Genomic DNA, 18,966 nt, shown 5'->3' with positions numbered 1-18,966 from the left:
TCACTGGAGCTATGCCAATTTACATCAGCTGAGGATCTGCTACTGAAAACTTAAAAATGCCTGGAAAAATAAAGGCTGAGAAATACATCTTAAAAGCGGCTTGTATTTATTTGAATCAAGCATTACATTTAGCAATAAAGCTGGCAATGGAGGATCAGTTGATTTAATGGTTGAGCTCTCCCAATTAAACCTTACCATGGTTTGCTTCATCAGCAAGTTATTTGTCACGCTTAGCAGAGAGTTTCCAAAACTCTGTCATATTGTCATATGCATGTAACAAGCAGGGAAAAACTGCTCCACGGAGTTGCTTTTGGAACAAAAAAGAGAAGTGTGGTTTGGGATTCATGCTTTATAGGCAATCAGATTCTCCCCGCCCCCCCAGTGGCTGTTACTAAAGAAAACAGATCCTTGAGAAAGTTGCTAGAGTGTTTCCAGGTTAGTTCCATTTTCTCAGTTAAGTTACTTATTTCAATACATTTTATTTAAAAACTATTTAGACTAAGCAGGTGTCCAAGAAAGTTACTCAACTTTATTCATTACATGATCATTTACAAACATGCAGTATAGCAGCATCTTACATTACCCTCATGCTACCATTTTTTGATGCACTTGAAGACAGACCATGGCAAAATATGAAAATTACGGCAAAATAAAATATTTAAACAGCCTCTCCCTGGTTATTCAAGTTGAATAGCTCAAAACCATTGAAATATTCTAAAATCACACCTGAAGAGTTGCTGAACGGGGGCAAAATGAGAGGTTTTACCCACCCATCTCTCATGTAGGTACTGCTCAGAAGACAAATAATTTATGGATCAACCTTCTAGAGAGGGTAATGTTTCATCTGCTTGAATTAGGTTTCAATCAAATCTTAAGGTGAAACATTATATTTCTATAATGAAAGCAAAGAGGTTGGAAAAGAAAAAGAGTTACTATTTCAGTAAAAGTTAAACATTACATCAATGGATACACTTGTGCAACAAGTAACAGTTGCCTTTACCTTAGGGAGCACTGGCCATATAAATTACTTCTGACTACTTTCTCTAATTGCCACTCAGAATTTATACATGGAAATGCCAGGTAGGTGCTAAAGGAATAGTGCCCGGTAGTAGCGTATTAAAAATGTGGAGATACTCTGGGAAGAAAATAACCTTGACAACTATGGTTTTATGGTTGTTTGAAACTGATACATACCGCCCTCTTCTTCACTATTTGCAGTAAGGTTCTAAAAATAGTTGGCAGAAGACTCTAAAGAACTTATCCCCCTTCAGCTTTATGAAATATCAACAGCCTTCCAAGGATACTTATCTGGATTATTTAGCCTTAAATCCTCCTGAATACACAACACTCGTCTCCTCTTGGCTGCAGAGTTCTAAACATTTAACAATTAAATGAGTGGATACCTTATGTAGTATGTTTTCCCTCCTCTTTTCAGCTTTCTATTTCATTCAACAGCAAGTTACAGCCACTGAAGAATTTCTTTTCATGTTAATTTAGTTCTGACCCATATTTGAGCCTTCTGACTACCACACAGATGCCTGAATCAAATAGCAAAACATCTTGTATACTTTCCTAAAGGGAGTCACCTTCACTGGATTCAAGGTTCACTGTGTTTGAAATATTTTCTACTCTAAGGCTGAGTGGGCAGAAATTCTTTTATTGTAAGTGTGAGTATGTATAAATGAGTGAGAGAGTGCACATCTCAAGCTAATAGTTAGTTCAGAGAGACCAGCTGCCTAAACTTAATTATTTGAGATTTTTGATGGATCTATGCTGGGGAACAGTATAAAATAAGACAAAGCAGAGTTTCATGTAGCCTCTGTCGCAAAATATTAGGACTTTTGAACAGTGGTGGGAATCTTTTGCTGTGGAACGGAAGCAGCTTGTAAATCCAACAGAGCTGAAATTTCAGATTAATAGAGTATTTATCATGTTTGGCTCTAGGTGATGTGGTACATTAATGCATCAGCCTTTCACCTCCAGAAAGCAGAATCTAAATCCAAATTAAATCACAAATTACAATGAATTCAGTGGTCAGCACAAACAGCAGTTGTTCAAGGTAGGTCCAGGGACCATCTTTTTGCTATGTGTTTATACAGTGCCTACCACAAGGGAATCCTAATCCACGACAGTTGATATCACAATACAAATAAATAAATAGTAATAATTACAGTTGAGAGTCACATCATAACAAGGGTGTAACCGGTAAAGTTTGAGGTGTTTGAGCAGAGCTATGAGGAAGCTCACACAACACTACCAAGCCAGTGCTATTAGTTCCACGCTTTCACATTAGCTCAAAATTTGTTTATAATTTTTGGAGTTAAGAACGGGTGACATTGGCAAGTCTGTCACTTGTACTGATCCCAAAGTTCAATTGGTTACAGTAGTTAAAAACTGAAAAATCTGATTTTGAATATTTCCTCCCTTCAAAAAAACCCTTGTTTTTTAAAAACAAAGCCTACTTTATAATTGTTTTCCCTGTCAGCATGGGTTATTCAGAACATATAACTTAAGAATTTTTATTAAGTTACCTGCAAAACAGGCTAATGAACTGTGCAACTTTATTGTGATTAGCTGCAAAAAGAGTGCTGGTGAACTACGACTATTTGCAAACATGTATATGAATGAGGTTTTGTTGACACAAATATTTGGTGAATAGCTGTTCTTTGTACAAACAATAGTATTCAAGTGAGTAACAGGGGTATCCACGTGCTAACAGGCGTATTCACTCTTTCCTATTTGCTATACTCTTGGAAGAGTTTAAATAATCCAATCTGGGAGCAGAAAGAATACCATATGATTTAGATGACAACTCACACACCATGAATAGTGCAGAGTAAACAGTTCATGAACATCACACAGGCTGAAATTTGTAGTTATGGCAAATACTTGTGAACAATAAACGCATTAAGAGAAATCAGGATCAGTTTGCAACACAGTCAAGAACAGAAGAAGAGAGCTAAATTCATTGCCTAATTTATTTGCAATGAATAACTGGACCAGGTCTAGTTTTGATTACATCAGGTAAATTAGAAAGAAAGTTTAAGCAAATTACTTGCAATCCTAGGACAGCAGCTGGGGTAGAGTCTTAAAATTGGAGAGAATAATTCCATTGAATTTCTTGTTACGTCTCATTCAAATAAATTACACAAACTGTCGTCTCTCTATAAAAGGTTGGAAAGGCTCACGTTTATTCAAACTGAAGCCACAGACAAATTACAGCATATAAGAAATCTTGGGTAAAACAGCAAGTCCAAGATGGCATTTTGAATCTGCTGTACAGAAAATAATCCACCTGCACTTGGCTGAGTTAGTGTAGAACTGAAAGTAGAGGGAGTTACTTATTTCTACTGAGAGTTCTTTGCTTCTCAGCATGCTCCACGATTTTTTCTTCTATGTAAAGTCCTTTTCGCTTTCTCACGGCATTCATGTATTTGCGGGCCTGGTTCTCAGAGTCTGCCTTTTCCCCAAAGTGCAAATATTCCTCCTCAGTAGTTGGTACCCAGAATGGGTCACCTGAAATTATCTAAAGAGAGAAAATGGTAGAAAGGGGTACGTTAATTTTTTAAAAAGCAGATTAGAGCATGTCAGGTAAGTTTTTGTGTGTTCTAAATGACCATTTTTTTTAGAAGTGGCAAATCTGAAAAAAAAAAAGAAAAAGAAAAAGGTAGGCATGGCTTCCTAGGTGGCATACAATAAGCTATTCAAGCCAAATACATTTAAGCTTCTTTAACATGTTCAATGAGTGAAGTACTCACTTTTTGTAACTTAGCTTTATGCACTTGTTCTTGGATATCCCAAAAAAGCAGAGATTTGGCAAAACTACCATAGAGGCATTAAAATCAAACTAAAAAACTCATTCTAAAAGCCACTTCTCATTTTGATCTTTGTTGGATTTGCCCTGCCTGTGATTTTACTGGCGTTGCACTGAGAAAACACACTAATTTCTATGTCTCAGATTCCTCTATCCCTGCGCAAAACCTTAGTAAAACCAGCCGGGGTTCTTGGCAAGGCCTGGGGAGAGATGAATTCCTCATTCCTGGAGCTAAAGCTTGCCACTGGAGCTGCTCTTGTAGCCTAAAGTCTGTCATAATGTCTGTGGATCTTGTGACACCTCCTCTATAGGAGGTTTTGGTTGGTGGATCTACTTAGTCATGGACTAAACAGACATGCCCTTATCCCAGCCTCTGACCAGAACCTAGGGTGACCAGATGTCCCGATTTTGTAGGGACAGTCCCGATATTTGGGTTATTTCTTATATAGGCTCCTATTACCCTCCACCCCCATCCCGATTTTTCACACTTGCTGTCTGGTCACCCTACCAGAACCCCAACACTCAGCATGGAAAGAGTGGCAGAGGTGTAGAGTCCCCCTGCATACTCCTTGAAGCCTTCCCCACTTCACCCTGGGCAGAGACTGGGAGACTCTTTTTATCATATAATGATACATGGTATTCATATTCACCATCCACTCAATGGTGGGCTACCAGGGATAGCCAAGGGTACTTCATTATAAAGATTCTCTGTGCTCTTGAGTAGCACTACACCGGACTGAAACTGGACCAGTATGCTTCCTTACACAGGGTAAAAATGACACACACAACCTATGGATCTTAACTACAGCAAGCAGTATTAATATTACGAATTTAAAAGGCAAATAGGGTCTGACAAAGTATTTTCATTTCTCTTTATTAGGTCAGAACAAATGGAATGTTTTGTGTGTGAAGAAACAAGTAATATTGAATCTTATAATTTGAATTCATATTTTTTTTAAAGAACACATTACAGAAAAGAGTTGAATGGACAACTTTTAACTCACTAACTGAATGAAGCAAACCACAGGCTGGGTCTGTACAGGCCAGATTCACAAAGGGGACTTAGGGACCACCATTCAACTTTTAGGCACCACTGTCATTCACAAAACCGCCACTCAGCTGCTGCGTAACCCTGCAGGGATGTAAAGTCTCTACGCACCTAACTTGCCACTGCTGAAGTACTTAAGGTGCCTCAATTTTGGTGGCTGGGCATGCGCATAGACACTTCAGTCTTGACACTGCCCAGCAGTCTGGACACTTCAGTCTGGACACTGCCCATCTAAATCATGCCTAAGCCCCAGCAGGATTCACAAACTATGTTTCCCTGCCTATCTTGTCTCTGGGTCCAGATCCGGGTTGCATGCTTTGAGCACACCTATACCCACCTTCCGCCCAGTAGTTAGGGAACCCTCCTGGGAGGTGGGAGAACCAAGTTCAAGTCCCTGACATGGGGATTCAAACCAAGCCTCCCATCTCCTGGGTGAATGCTCTAACCACTAGGCTAAAGGTTATATGGGGGGCAGCCTTGTCTCCAACTCTTTTTTTAAGGATTGACTCAGCTTAGGTGCCTAACTCTAGGAGAGGGTTCACAGTTGTGAATCCTGAGTGGAGCTAGGTGTCTTCTTCCCTGAAGTTAGGCACGACCTCCATTTGAGGGGCAGGGCTTAGGCAGGCCACATCCCTGTCCTTAGCTTTTCTTACTAGCTAACTCAAGCAGCTCTCTGTTCAATGTGCTGGCTTTTGTGAATCCCTTTTTGGGTGCCTAACTCTCCCCATGCATTGTAGAGGGAGCCGAGGTGCAGAACTTGGGACTGTAGATTCCACTAGGCAGGCATGGTGCCTAAAAGTGAGGTGTTGCAGTGCCTAAGACCTCCTTGTGAATCCCACAATAGGCCTCTATGTTGACTTTTATGCTGGATGGTCAGAGCAATTATTGTTGAGTTCTTGGAAGTCCAAAAAGCCAAGAAATAAACACCTGATAACATGAAGGTCTGGTAGCCTGTAGGTGCCCTTTGTTGCTGTTGGATTCTTGTACAAAGACACTTTAAACACGTCTTCTACTCTGACTCATTAAAGATCTTTTCTTGGAAGAGACATAGCATGGGGGATGTACCCCTCAAAACAGAACAGGGCTGCTGGTTCCAATTAATTGCTTTTCTTAAGCTGAAGAACATATTTGGACAGGAGATTGGAGAAAACTTGATTATCCTAGATTGAAGTCACGAAGAAATCCTTAATGGAAACATCATAAGATTTATCATGAATACAGCTACCTGTTAAATTCTATAAGGCAGTGTTTCCCAAACTTGGGATGCTGCTTGTGTAGGGAAAGCCCCTGGTGGGCCGGGCCGGTATGTTTACCCGCCGTGTCCGCAGGTTCGGCTGATCGCGGCTCCCACTGGCCGCGCGGTTCGCTGCTCCAGGCCAATGGGAGCTGCTCGAAGCGGCGGCCAGTACGTACCTCGGCCCACGCCGCTTCCCGCAGCCCCCATTGGCCTGGAGCGGCGAACCGCGGCCAGTGGGAGCAGCGATCGGCTGGACCTGTGGACGCGGCAGGTAAACAAACCCGGCCCAGCCCGCCAGGGGCTTTCCCTACACAAGCGGCGTCCCAAGTTTGGGAAACACTGCTATAAAGAATGCCTGCTAGAACCCTAGACTAAAGATTACAGTTAGCTCCTTCATTTACATTTATAATACAATTTTTAACTGTCAATTGCTGAACTATAAGTTCAGCTAAATGTGGACAAATGAGCAAGATCTTGTAATAGGTAACACAGATCTTTTTCCACTAGATAACGATGCAATTTTTTGTTAATCACGTCCTGAATACAAGTACTTAAATCAATAACTCTGTGTTTGTATGTGTGAATGAAAGATCCAGTTACATTCAAGCCCAAATACAGACAAGTACTACTCAGACTACTGTGTTTGAACTTTGAGTTAGTACAGTGCTATCATCAGCTGAGATTGTGGAATTCTGTGCACTGAATGAGTATGCAATAAAGTATGCAACAGATTGACAGAGTGAGACGGGTACCCAGAAGTCACCTACTTCAGGACAGGCCCAACAAGGAAAATAACAGAACACCACTGGCCATCACATACAGCCCCCAGCTAAAACCTCTCCGGCACATCATCAACAATCTACAACCTATCCTGGAAAACAATCCCTCACTCTCACAGACCTTGGGAGGCAGGCCAGTCCTCGCTTACAGACAGCCCCCCAACCTGAAGCAAATACTCACCAGCAACTACACATCAGACCACAGAAACACTAACCCAGGAACCAATCCCTGTAACAAACCTCGTTGCCTACTCTGTCCCCATATCTGCTCTAGCGACACCATCAGAGGACCCAACCACATCAGCAACACCATCAGGGACTCATTCACCTGCACATCTACTAATGTTATATATACCATCATGTGCCAGCAATGCCCCTCTGCCATGTACATTGGCCAAACCGGACAGTCTCTACGTAAAAGAATAGATGGACACAAATCGGACATCAGGAATGGTAACATACAAAAGCCAGTAGGAGAACACTTCAATCTTCCTGGACATTCTATAACACGTTTAAAAGTAGCCATACTTGAACAAAAAAACTTCAGAAATAGACTTCAAAGAGAAACTGCAGAACTAAAATTCATTTGCAAATTTAACACCATTAATTTGGGCTTGAATAGGGACTGGGAGTGGCTGGCTCACTACAAAAATAACTTTGTCTCTCCTGGAATTGACAGCTCCTCATCCATTATTGGGAGAGGACCACATCCACCCTGATTGAATTGGCCCTGTCAACACTGGTTCTCCACTTGAAAGGTAACTCCCTTCTCTTCACGTGTCAGTATAATAATGCCTGCATCTGTAACTTTCACTCCATGAATTTGAAGAAGTGGGTTTTTTACCCACGAAAGCTTATGCCCAAATAAATCTGTTAGTCTTTAAAGTGCCACTGGACTCCTTGTTGTTTTTGTGGATACAGACTAACACGGCTACCCCCTGATACTTGATGCAATAATGAAACTCTTTTGATTTTACTACCGTTAGTGGCTATCATACTGAATTTAGAAGTTATAGATGTATATATGAATGTTCTAAGGATTAAATTTAAGAATCCACTTTAGATTTATTCTTACTTAGTAAACTTTATCATAGGTTCAAGGAATTAGTCCTAAATCATTAAGAGTGTTCATCAAATCTTAGGCTCATATAAAATGTGTGTGTAATCAAATCTGGGAAATGGTCCTTGGTGAATTGATGTTTGGGTAATTAACCAAAATTGTATGGGGCTTTAGTCCTGAGATTCAACTTTTCCTTTCCATTAGTGGACTATTATCTATGAAGGAGCCTAAAAGTAACTGGAATTAATAAGGCATTGAGGAACTTATAGTTACAATTAATGAGGTCACCTTGCAAGAATGTTAGATGAGAATACTGAATGATAAATTTGACCATGAATGTCAGTTTAGGTTATTCAGTTGATAAGTTTCAAAATCATATGTTAAGTTTCTAATAATCATCAAAGCACTGCATTAATTTCTGTTGGGGTAATCAATACTTTTTATAAAAGACAAAGGTAATCTGGAGTCTGTTTCTTTAATTAAATCCCATGAATTACTGAGAACAGTATCAGAGGGGTAGCCGTGTTAGTCTGAATCTGTAAAAAGCAACAGAGGGTCCTGTGGCACCTTTAAGACTAACAGAAGTATAGGGAGCATAAGCTTTCGTGGGTAAGAACCTCATATCAATTGTGTTTTACACATTATTTTTCTCACAATAATCAAGGACATTATTTTAAATGGATTTTTGAAATACAAGGTTAGAGCTGTCGTAGCACTCAGACAAAAAGACCAGGCACTTCCCATTTTAGGCAGTTTTACCCCCAAATCTGGAATTTTTAAGTGTGTGTGTGTGGGGGGGGGGCGGGGGTGAAGGAGTCTTATTGTACTTGACCCTGTTTTTAACTGCCATATGACATTTTAAGACAAGGAGGGCCATTTAAAACTATTTAAATTGAACTAACAAAAATAGGATAAGGAGATATTGACTTAAAATTGGAAAAATATGAAGAAAAATTCCCTAAAAGCGTAACATTTTATAAACTATTAATTTAACCCCCCAGGTTTTAGAAAGCCCAGTTTTGCTGACATATTTGTAAATTATGAAGCTTAGTGTCATTCAAAAGTAAGAAATTACATTGCACTGTAAATCATGCAGTATCTGTTTCGTAATGAGGTTACACTAATGCTGGAAATGGCTATTTTGGACAAGGTGACTTAAAAGTGCACCGTGCAAAGCGCTGGGCCCACTGACCCTGAGCCATCAAAGTGCTGAAACATGTGCTTAAAATTAAGCGCGTGCATAATCCCAGTGAAATAAATGGGGCGACTCATACACAAAGTTACACCCAAACTCCCACTTCTGTTGGTGGAAGTCGAACATGCTCACATGGTGGTCTGGCGGAAGACCAAGGAAAAAAATCAGTGCACTATAATATATTAATATGAAAATTAGCTTCCCAAACAGGACTAGATGTTTTTTTAATATGCACATTTGTGATTGACTGACCACAGGAATATCTGTGAAAATAACCTAAATCTGCACATTTCTACTGTCTCTGGCAGTGGCACATCTGATTAACCAAGGCTCACAAGCTCATGATGCATAGCCATTCTGATATTTTGAACAAGAACTCATACTCTCATAATCTATACTTAAAACACAAAGACGGTCTCTTGTTTATGCTTATAAGTATGGGAATTTGGCTGCACAAAGAACTTCCAAAAAAGATTAGAATGATCCAGACTCGGGCCACTTATAAGGCATGTTGCTAATTGCTCTACTATGCTGAAGCTTCCCCATCATAGCAGGAAGATTAACCCAGGCATGCACACATGCACGTGAACACACAATATGCCTCAAGAAAAACCTCCTCTGACCAAGGAAGGGATATGACAGAACACTCTATGGAGACTATTAGAAACCTCATTATACAGATCTAATTTAATTGGGAAATGTTTAGATACTATGTTGATGGGTGCTTGAGAAAAACCTAAGACGGACACATTTTTCCATTAATGTAGGAAGAAGTTATTTCACTAACATTAACTAAAATGTTATGCCTGGATGCCTCTTCTGTTGATGAAGGAATGGATGCTATGGACTTCAAAGGCATTTCTAGCTCTCAGCAAAGTAGACTGCGTCGGAACAGGCTCCAAGAAAAAATAACCACATTGTAGTACCAGTTAACAATAGGTTACGAAAAGGCATGACTGGCCTGGGCATGTTAGATAATATCATGCTAAATTATAGCAAAGAAGATACAACTAGAAAGAATCTACTGGAATTCAGGAAACAAATTGTGCATTTGCCCTGAGAAGTCACCAGAGCAGCCACAGAAACATGACCCTAACAGTGTGCAGAACTCTTGTGTGAGGCACAGAAAAGGAAAACTTTACATTGTCCGTCTGTGAAATATCCCTGACTCAGTGGGGTGAAGGCAAGAGCACAGAAGAGAGATCATCTATTTCTTAGTCACAGTCAGCCAATGGACCGAAGCAGATGAATATATCAGGTGGTGACCATCATGATCCATACCCTGTTCACAGAGTGCAGGCAGGCATAAGGATGAAACACTTCCCTATAATACTGCAGAGCAGTTCTCATCAGTTTGCTTCCATTGGGGAGCTGTCAGAACATTGGGCATAGGTTCCATGGGAGCAGTGCTGAGTAAGTTTTTGGCTCCTGAACTACTGTTTGTATATTTGGGGGCCACACAAGAAAAAGCCCTCGATGTCTATGTGGCTGAAATGGAATTTTTGTCAAAACAGAACCCTAAATGATTCATTATATTCTCAATGGAACAATCCTTTTGGGATAGTCTGAGCTGCTTAAGAGAAAGCAAAGGTTGATCTTGGAGAAAAAAAAAAAAAAAAAAAGACATCCACAAATGTTATTTATCTTATGCTCCATGTCATTTTCACTTAAAATTCCTTTGTAAGTTTCCAAATACTTTTTGTTGCAGTGCAAAACTTTAAAATAGAAGATAAAAATAGAACTTATAATACATTTTAAAAACAGACATGCCAAACTATACTGCACATACATGTTAAATATGACAGTTTATTAACATTGCTTTTTGCAATGGAAAATTTTGTTATATTCCCACACAAAAACCTCTGTCAAAACAGAATTAGGGTTGAGAATATACTGCCCTAAAACAATAAAACGTTACAGTTAAAAAAAAAATCAGAAATTCAGTTAACAATCTAACAACCTTTACTCTGCCCTGTTTTCTATGCTCATCCTCCACTTGGGGATTGAAAATGCTGACCAGAGGCCACATGAAACTATTCACACTTGTAATTCTAATATTGTCTAAGAGACATTGCTGGGAGGCACTATATATAAAGTATAGAGAGAAATAATAAACATTGTAATTGAAAATGTAAACTTCACTTGATTTTTTTTCAATCTTTGTGATTATGGTTTTCCTGCCATTATGGAATAAATGCTTTTGCCAAAATAGCAAGAAATCCAGAAGCATATTTTAAAATGCCACTACAGTGGATGCAATTTGACAGAGTTACAGAAATAAACATTTTTCTTTTCTTTACGCAACTAAGAGTTCTCATTAGTATATATGAGCTCATTTTTACAGTAGCATGACCCAACCACTAGATAACAATCTGGTCAATGTTCAAAACAAGTAGTAGGGAGGACAATGGCAATCCACAGCTATGCAAATATCTCAGAGTGGAAAATGGCTACTTCTCGAAAGGGTGTACGTTATAATTAGAAGAAAAAATGTTTTTAAAGTTGATTTGCAAAGCTAATTAAAAATTGTGGCTTTTAAAAAGTATATTTTGATTGAGCATTTAGGTAATGGATCATTAAAACAATTTTCTTCATTACAGGTGAAGTACTTTTCTAAATGCATCAATATAAAACGATACAATAAAATGAACTAGAGCACACTTTTGCTGATAACACATTTTGAGAATGGGATCTCATAAATGCAAAGCAATCTGTTTATGATGGAAGTGTTTTTATTCTGCCATGTAATAATTATTTCACTGATCTACTTTATATAAAGCTTTTGGAATTTATATTTTCTCTTTATTTAAGATTAGACTTCAAGCAAGACACTACTAAAATTCCATTATAATTAAATACATCAATGAAATACATGCTGAAAATTCTGACAGAATAATGGCTAACCTCTTGTGTTCACCAACTCCCTTACAAAAGTATAAGCCAATTGAAGGTATAAAATAAAATGGTGTTTATAACAACATCAGCCAGGGGGTGATGTATTTTTAGTAGGTGAATACATTAACTCAAATACTGTAGGGTATTCTTGAGAAAAAATAATTGTAAAGCATAGAAAGATTTAACTACACAGAATCAACAACCTTAAATACCAAATTTCCTAAACAAATCCTCAAAAGAAAGCACACACAACTCATTTACTATAGCAAGCTGAACACTAAAAGAAAAACAAGCTTAATTTTCTTTTAATCTAATTATCTACATGTTAACCATTCAAGAAAAAAATGTCTTTGTGACTTTAACACAGACACAGTCTCTAATAATTAACTCCTAAAAATGTTAATTGCTATTTAAGTACTATTGAGCATGGATTTTTTTTCTTAAATCCTACAAACAGGTATATAACATGCTTATATATAAATACAGTATATAAAGTGTTTAACACTGGATATTAATAAGGATTCATTCCAATTCTAATAATACTTGAATTATATTAGCCTGGTTTTGATGATGGTGATTTATGTATATTCCAGTAGCACTATAGGCCCCATTGTATAGGGCACTGTAGCAATGTATGGCAAGAGACATTCCCTGAGCCTTACAGGCTAATCAGACAAGACAAAAATGACCAGACACCTCCATTTTCTGAGTCCATTAAGAAGACAGCACTTATATGTTATAGTGATAGGTGCTATTTAAAAAACAAAGATAGCTCTCCCCTCCTTAGTCTCCTGAGTTGGAAGGTCACTGTCTGGCATCTAATGGGGACATACCCTACAGTGTCTCAGTGACAGATATTGCTTCTGCCTTATCCCATCTGAAGCCATCTTCGAATCTTATTCAGATACAGTTAATTTGCAACTTGTATCCTCACAAACATGCACTCTCTTTCTCATACACACATGCTTTTTTTTGGTTCCTCAAGCAAATTCCTTTGAAATTATTTTCCATGCTTTGTGCTGGCCCAAAGTTATTTCTGGAAAGTTTGAGCAAAGTCCATTCCATTTTTGAGTTGTGAGTGGGGGGAAATACTTTCCCTATATGTTCTGATTGGGGTGTCTGTTCTTGCAGATTTTTTTTAAATGGCTGAGATTAAAAACTTCAAACCTGACTTCTTTTATAGTCCTCATCGAGACTAAAACAAAAATGAAGAATCCACATTTGAAGAAAATTGGGGTCAGCAGTTTTAAAGTTGTGTATGTTTAACCTCAACAGTTCTGTATATGCCCATTAAACTGTTTCTGTTTTGGCTTTGAAGGATCCCCTTATAGTTAAAGGTGCACTACAGTTTAGCAGTCTTTTTTCATTATTTCTACCTTCCAAAAGGAAGGAAATCCAAACAGGAATATTTGAACCAAAAAGCTAGTGTTAATGCAGTTTTAAGGATGAAAAATGTAGCACACAAGTCATACTAAATCCAAAGGTTAAAGTTTTACTGTAACATTAATTGATACCCAGTTTTATTCCCAGCCAAAAAAAGTAACTGCTTGCCAGATAGTAACTGTCCCATGCCCTAATATATGAACTAGATATATGGTTGTTTTTAGGGCCATTCATCAAATGCCATGGTGAGGAGTGTGGAACATAAGTAGAACAAAACAGAAATCTCTTCACTACTATTAGAGTCATCTTTAAAACGAAAGGGTATACCCCAGGGGTCGGCAACCTTTCAGAAGTGGTGTGCCGTGTCTTCATTTATACACTCTAATTTAAGGCTTTGCGTGCTAGTAATACATTTTAACGTGTTTTAGAAGGTCGCTCTATAAGTCTATATATTATATAACCAAACTACTGTTATATGTAAACAAGGTTTTCAAAATGTTTCAGAAGCTTTATTTAAAATTAAATTAAAATGCAGATCTTATCAGTTTAGTGTGATCCTTGCCCTTGCTTTTCCTTGCTGAGTTTTCCCAATGTCTGGCACGTATTTGGATACTTTAAGCTGCACACCGGCTTCTGAGTGATCAGTTGTTAACTGGCTGGCAGGAGGTGAGTGGCTGGAACCCCAGATCGGCAGCTGAGGTGAGTGGAGCTGGTGGCTGGTAGGGCTGAGCAGGGCCGGAGGCCTGGACTCTGTCTGGCAGTGGGCCTGCGCTGGAACTCCAACCGGAAGCAAGGTGAGTGGGGCTGCGGCAGGGACCCTGGCTGGCAAGGGGCCAGCAGCTGGAACCCCAGAGCAGCAACTGAGCGGCTCAGCCCGCCACCACTCTGGGGTTCCGGCCGCCGGCTCCTGCCAGCTGGGGGCTCAGCCCGCTGCCAGCCTGGGGTTCCTTCGCCCAGGCCAGCAGCGGGTGCTGAGTGGGACCGGCAGCGGGACCCAGGCTGGCAAGGGGCCAGCAGCATGAACCCCAGAGTGGCGGCGGGCTGAGCTGCTCAGCCCGCCGCCGCGTGCCATCAAAAATCGACACGCATGCCATAGATTGCCGCTCCCTGGTATACCCAATAAGTGATTTCTCTCCAAATTTATTCTATGCCCAGAGCGAGGAAATAAGAGTAAAGCACTGCTGGCTACAAATGTGGAGGATCTTTTCCATATTGACTCGCACTCTTCACCACTTATCCTCATCCCCAACCAGATGTTTTGTGTAAGACCTCAGAATACAAGATCTTTAATGACTGTGATCCCATTTGTTCCAATTATTTGGAAAAAGTAAAGGTCCTGGTTCAATATTGCTCTGTTAAAGAATTATATCACTTTGTATTGCTGCAGATATGGAATGGGTTAACATACAACTATAACAAGTTATGAACCAAAGAATTATAAACAGTACATTTTCTTTTGACATCTATTACATATAATTTCATACACGTATCTGAAGAGAGAAACTGTAAAAATAGATTGCTGACTTCAATGACTAACCTGGGAAAGGTATGTAATTTTATTTCTGCTTTCTACTACTTAAACTATTTTCCCTCAAAAGCTCAGTTGGAAATTACACAGGTTTGGTAGAATACAATTGAAAAAAATGACAGAAGTCAGAAACTGGGTAGCAAAGACCATTTATTTAAATTCTAAAACCAACTTCCAAAAGCCTTTACAGACCAAAGAAGTATTTTGATCCATGATATTTAATTCTCTTTCAGTGGCTGGAGATTTCAAAAGATTCCTACTCTTCCATCAAATACGTTATGGAAAAAGTTTACATTTTTACTACAGTTTTTCCCCCACACCAAAGAGCAAAAGTGACATTTTGGAGTACGCTGTAGCTCTTAACATCCTCACAGGTGAGTGATAGATAATTTTTCAATTTCTAAAATTTTCCTGGGGGTCAACCAGGGTTAATATCTGCATAGACCATGCAGCACCTTATGGTTATCAGACCAACACTCGAGGTAACTGATCACTCAATGCTCTGAAAAGGTGGTTAAAAACCTAAAACAGGAGCTAGCAGCCAATGGGATTTGTAGCTAAAAGTCACAAATCAGTTTGTTTAATGAAAACAATGACTAAGAATAATGATTTACATTTGTGTAGCACCTTTCTGCCTCAAAACTTATGTCAACACAAGGATTTTTTCTATAGGATTTCCCACCATAGTTACCATTAGTGCAATCCTTTGGTGGTAGCAACAGTGGCAAATTTTATTTTTCTACTCCTTTGACTTCACTTATTCCACAATTTTTAGGAAAAAATGATAGCATAAAACCTTGGCAGGTTACATAGCTGTCTGAAAATGATTAGATTGTTTGGCAGTTCACCAGTATATGTTTCAAAGCCTGCTTGGCAAGATATTTAAATTTTAAAATGTGTTCTTCAGTTATGGAATTGCCCTACCACAAAACTGCAGTAAGTGAACTAGGGCATACAGTTGCTTGTGTTTATACTACTGAATTAAGAACAGCCCAGTTTCTCAGCTCAGTGTTACTCATAACATTACAGTCTTTTCATGAAGTGTTAGACCCTGATCCTGCTCTTTGACATAGGAGTAGTCGCCATGAAATCAACGAGATCCCTTGTGTGTGCAAAATAAAGCATATGACCAAGTATGCATTTGTGTGGGGTTTATGTTACTTGCATCCAAAAGTGGAATTGAGAACCTTTGTTTGTAAATGTCATAATGCCAGGCGCACATACACCTCTACCTCCATACAACGCTGTCCTCAGGAGCCAAAAAAATCTTATCGCGTTATCAGTGAAACCGCGTTATATCGAACTTGCTTTGATCCACCGGAGTGCGCAGCCCCGCCCACCTGGAGCACTGCTTTACTGCGTTATATCGGGTCACGTTATATCGGGGTAGAGGTGTACTTGCATTTGTAAGTTGTGAACTACAAACCGACCAGGTGCATCAGAGATTTAAAAAAAGTTAACCAAAAAAAATGAAATTTACTAACTCGCCTAGGCAGACTCACATTACATTATTTGTTAAAGACGTTTTAGTGTGTGGGAAAAAACCTGAATTTGGTATTCCTTAATAGGACTTGTCTTTAGAGACAGAAAATTCACTGCTTTGTTCTTTCTCTGTTTTGAATATTAAAATTATCTATTGTCTTATGTAAACATTAAAATTCTCTTTGGAGACATACGACATTTCAAGACTTCAGAAAATTTCCCTAATCAAAGTTCTTCAGCTCCTGTTAGTGTGACCAGATAGCAACTGTGAAAAATTGGGACAGGAGGGTGGGGGATAATAGGCACCTATATAAGACAAAGCCCGAATACCAGGACTGTCCCTATAAAGTCAGGACCTATGGTCCCACAAATGGATCTGTGAAGGTGGACCCTTAATGCCTCCCTTTGCAGTACAGGGGGCTTATGTAGCAAGTGTGAAAGTAGAAACCTCTATATAAAGATGGAAGTTTCTCCAGAGGAACTCATCACACAGTCTTAATGTTTTGCAAAAACACAGCTTTTTACAGGATGGTGAAGGGTAATATTTTTCAATCTTAATTACACAGAGTGAAATATTTATCTATCAATTTATATTTTACACTCACAAAAACTGCATTAAAAGAACACTGAGGTTGCAAAGTCAAGTGCTCGAAAGACAGGAATGCCAAAATAAATGTTGCCCAGGCAACCCTAGTTCAGGCTCCTTGTGTGTAAGCATTGTGATAGTCTTCGATTATATGACCACATACTAATTTTTCTACAGGACCCTTCCTCTTTCAGTGCACAGGATGGACTTGCTCTGGGAATGAATCAAGGTTGTTTAGTGAAGGAGACTTGTCTGTAGTAGCTCTGACTTATTTGTTGAAGAAGTTAGAAAATGTGTATTATAATTTTTTTCCAAATATTTAACAAGTGTGAGTGGAAGGAAAAGAACATTATAGACACACTTTAATGACCTAAAACACTAATATCACAAAATCGGCTCAAGGCACCCTCTTGTCATTTTTATTTATTTAAAAACCCCACAATTGTTCTGGCTAATTAAATAGCCACCGTTTAATAGGCCTACTATGTGGAGACAGGTTTGAAAGGTTCCAGATGACTTCTAAGAATTACTTAAGTGTCAGGACTACCATGAAGATGATGATTCATTTGGAGCTCAGTCTAATTACAGATTAATAGATTTTAAGGCCAAAAGAACTGTTATGTCACCCCTTGTCTGACCACCTGTATACCACAGACCAAAGAACCTCACCCAGTAATTTCCACATCAAGCCCATAATTTCTGTTTGCGTTATAAATTTGTAAAAGATACAGTCTTGATTTAAAGTCTTCAGATGAAGAATAATCCACCATCTACCACACTGAACCTTCTTTTCTCTAACTTTTCCTAGAAATTTACAGTAAATTGTGGAGATTATTCTAATATTTATCTAACACTACTCTAAAGAATTTGGACAAAGTCACATATTTACTTTTGAAATATGTTTCTTTTACCTTGAACTAATTAAAACAATAAAATAATAGCTAATCATTACCCAATTTGGAATGTGTAAATTAGCTTCAACAAGAGAGTATGCCCCAGAATACCCCATGCCCCAGTAGTTAGTTAGGGAGATTTCTTGGGAGGAAGGAGACCAAGTTCATATCCCTACTGTATATCTGGCAGAGCAGAGACTTCAGCCTGCATCTCCCACAGCCTGAGTGAGTGCACTAACCACTGGGCCAGGGGTCGGCAACGTTCGGCACGCGGCTCGCCAGGGAAAGCACCCTGGCGGGCCGGGCCAGTTTTATTTACCTGCTGACGCGGCAGGTTCGGCCGATCGTGGCCCCCACTGGCCACGGTTCGCCGTCCCGGGCCAATGGAGGCGGCGAGAAGCGGCGCGGGCGAGCGATGTGCTGGCTGCGGCTTCTCGCCGCCCTCATTGGCCCGGGACGGCGAACCACGGCCAGTGGGGGCCGTGATCGGCCGAACCTGCCGCGTCAGCAGGTAAATAAAAACTGTCCCGGCCCGCCAGGGTGCTTTCCCTGGCGAGCCGCGTGCCGAACGTTGCCGACCCCTGCACTGGGCTAAGAGTTACAAGTGGGGACGACGTTCCCCACTATGCTGCCCTTCTGGCTGTTTTGTGAATCTAGCCCTTTAAAAATGCCCAGAAAGAAAATGTTTTGTGTTGAATTACATTTCATTTGAACCAAATGGGACTTTTTATGTTTGCTGGAAAATGTTGGCATTTTCGGATTTGGTTCAATGTGAACCAATTTTTCCCTTCCAATTTTACAGAACTGCCAGCTAATTAAAAAAATCAGTTATTCGCCCAGCTCTAGTCACATATTTCTTCTGTCTTGACAAATGAATCAGGATATCATTTCACTCAAATCTAGAAAATCCCATGACAAACAAATAGATTGTACAAAGGGCACCTATGATGCTAGAGAGTAGTTGTCAGAAACAAATTTGCCCACATTTCCGTAACAGTAGCAATTACATTTTTGGAACTGGAAATTTGCTCAAGCAGTTACTGAAACTATGACTCAGTTGCAGAAA

The 18,966-nt window shown here is 39.5% G+C and overlaps 1 protein-coding gene across 1 annotated transcript in view; it reads right to left on the bottom strand.

Annotated features, from left to right (window-relative positions):
* Positions 1-518: 518 nt before the first annotated feature.
* Positions 519-18,966, bottom strand: part of EFL1 (elongation factor like GTPase 1) — a 162,587-nt gene continuing 144,139 nt past the window's right edge. Inside the window, exon 20 of the mRNA XM_026648319.1 lies at positions 519-3,526. Within this exon, the coding sequence (XP_026504104.1) occupies positions 3,338-3,526 (189 nt within the window). The 3' untranslated portion in view covers positions 519-3,337. The remainder of the gene's footprint in view (positions 3,527-18,966) is intronic.

Source organism: Terrapene carolina, unplaced genomic scaffold (assembly GCF_002925995.2).
Source record: "Terrapene carolina triunguis isolate 2854851 unplaced genomic scaffold, T_m_triunguis-2.0 Scaffold67, whole genome shotgun sequence".
Taxonomy (NCBI): domain Eukaryota; kingdom Metazoa; phylum Chordata; order Testudines; family Emydidae; genus Terrapene; species Terrapene triunguis.
The sequence above is the reverse complement of the archived record's forward strand: the minus strand, read 5'-3'. Positions and strand labels throughout refer to the sequence as shown.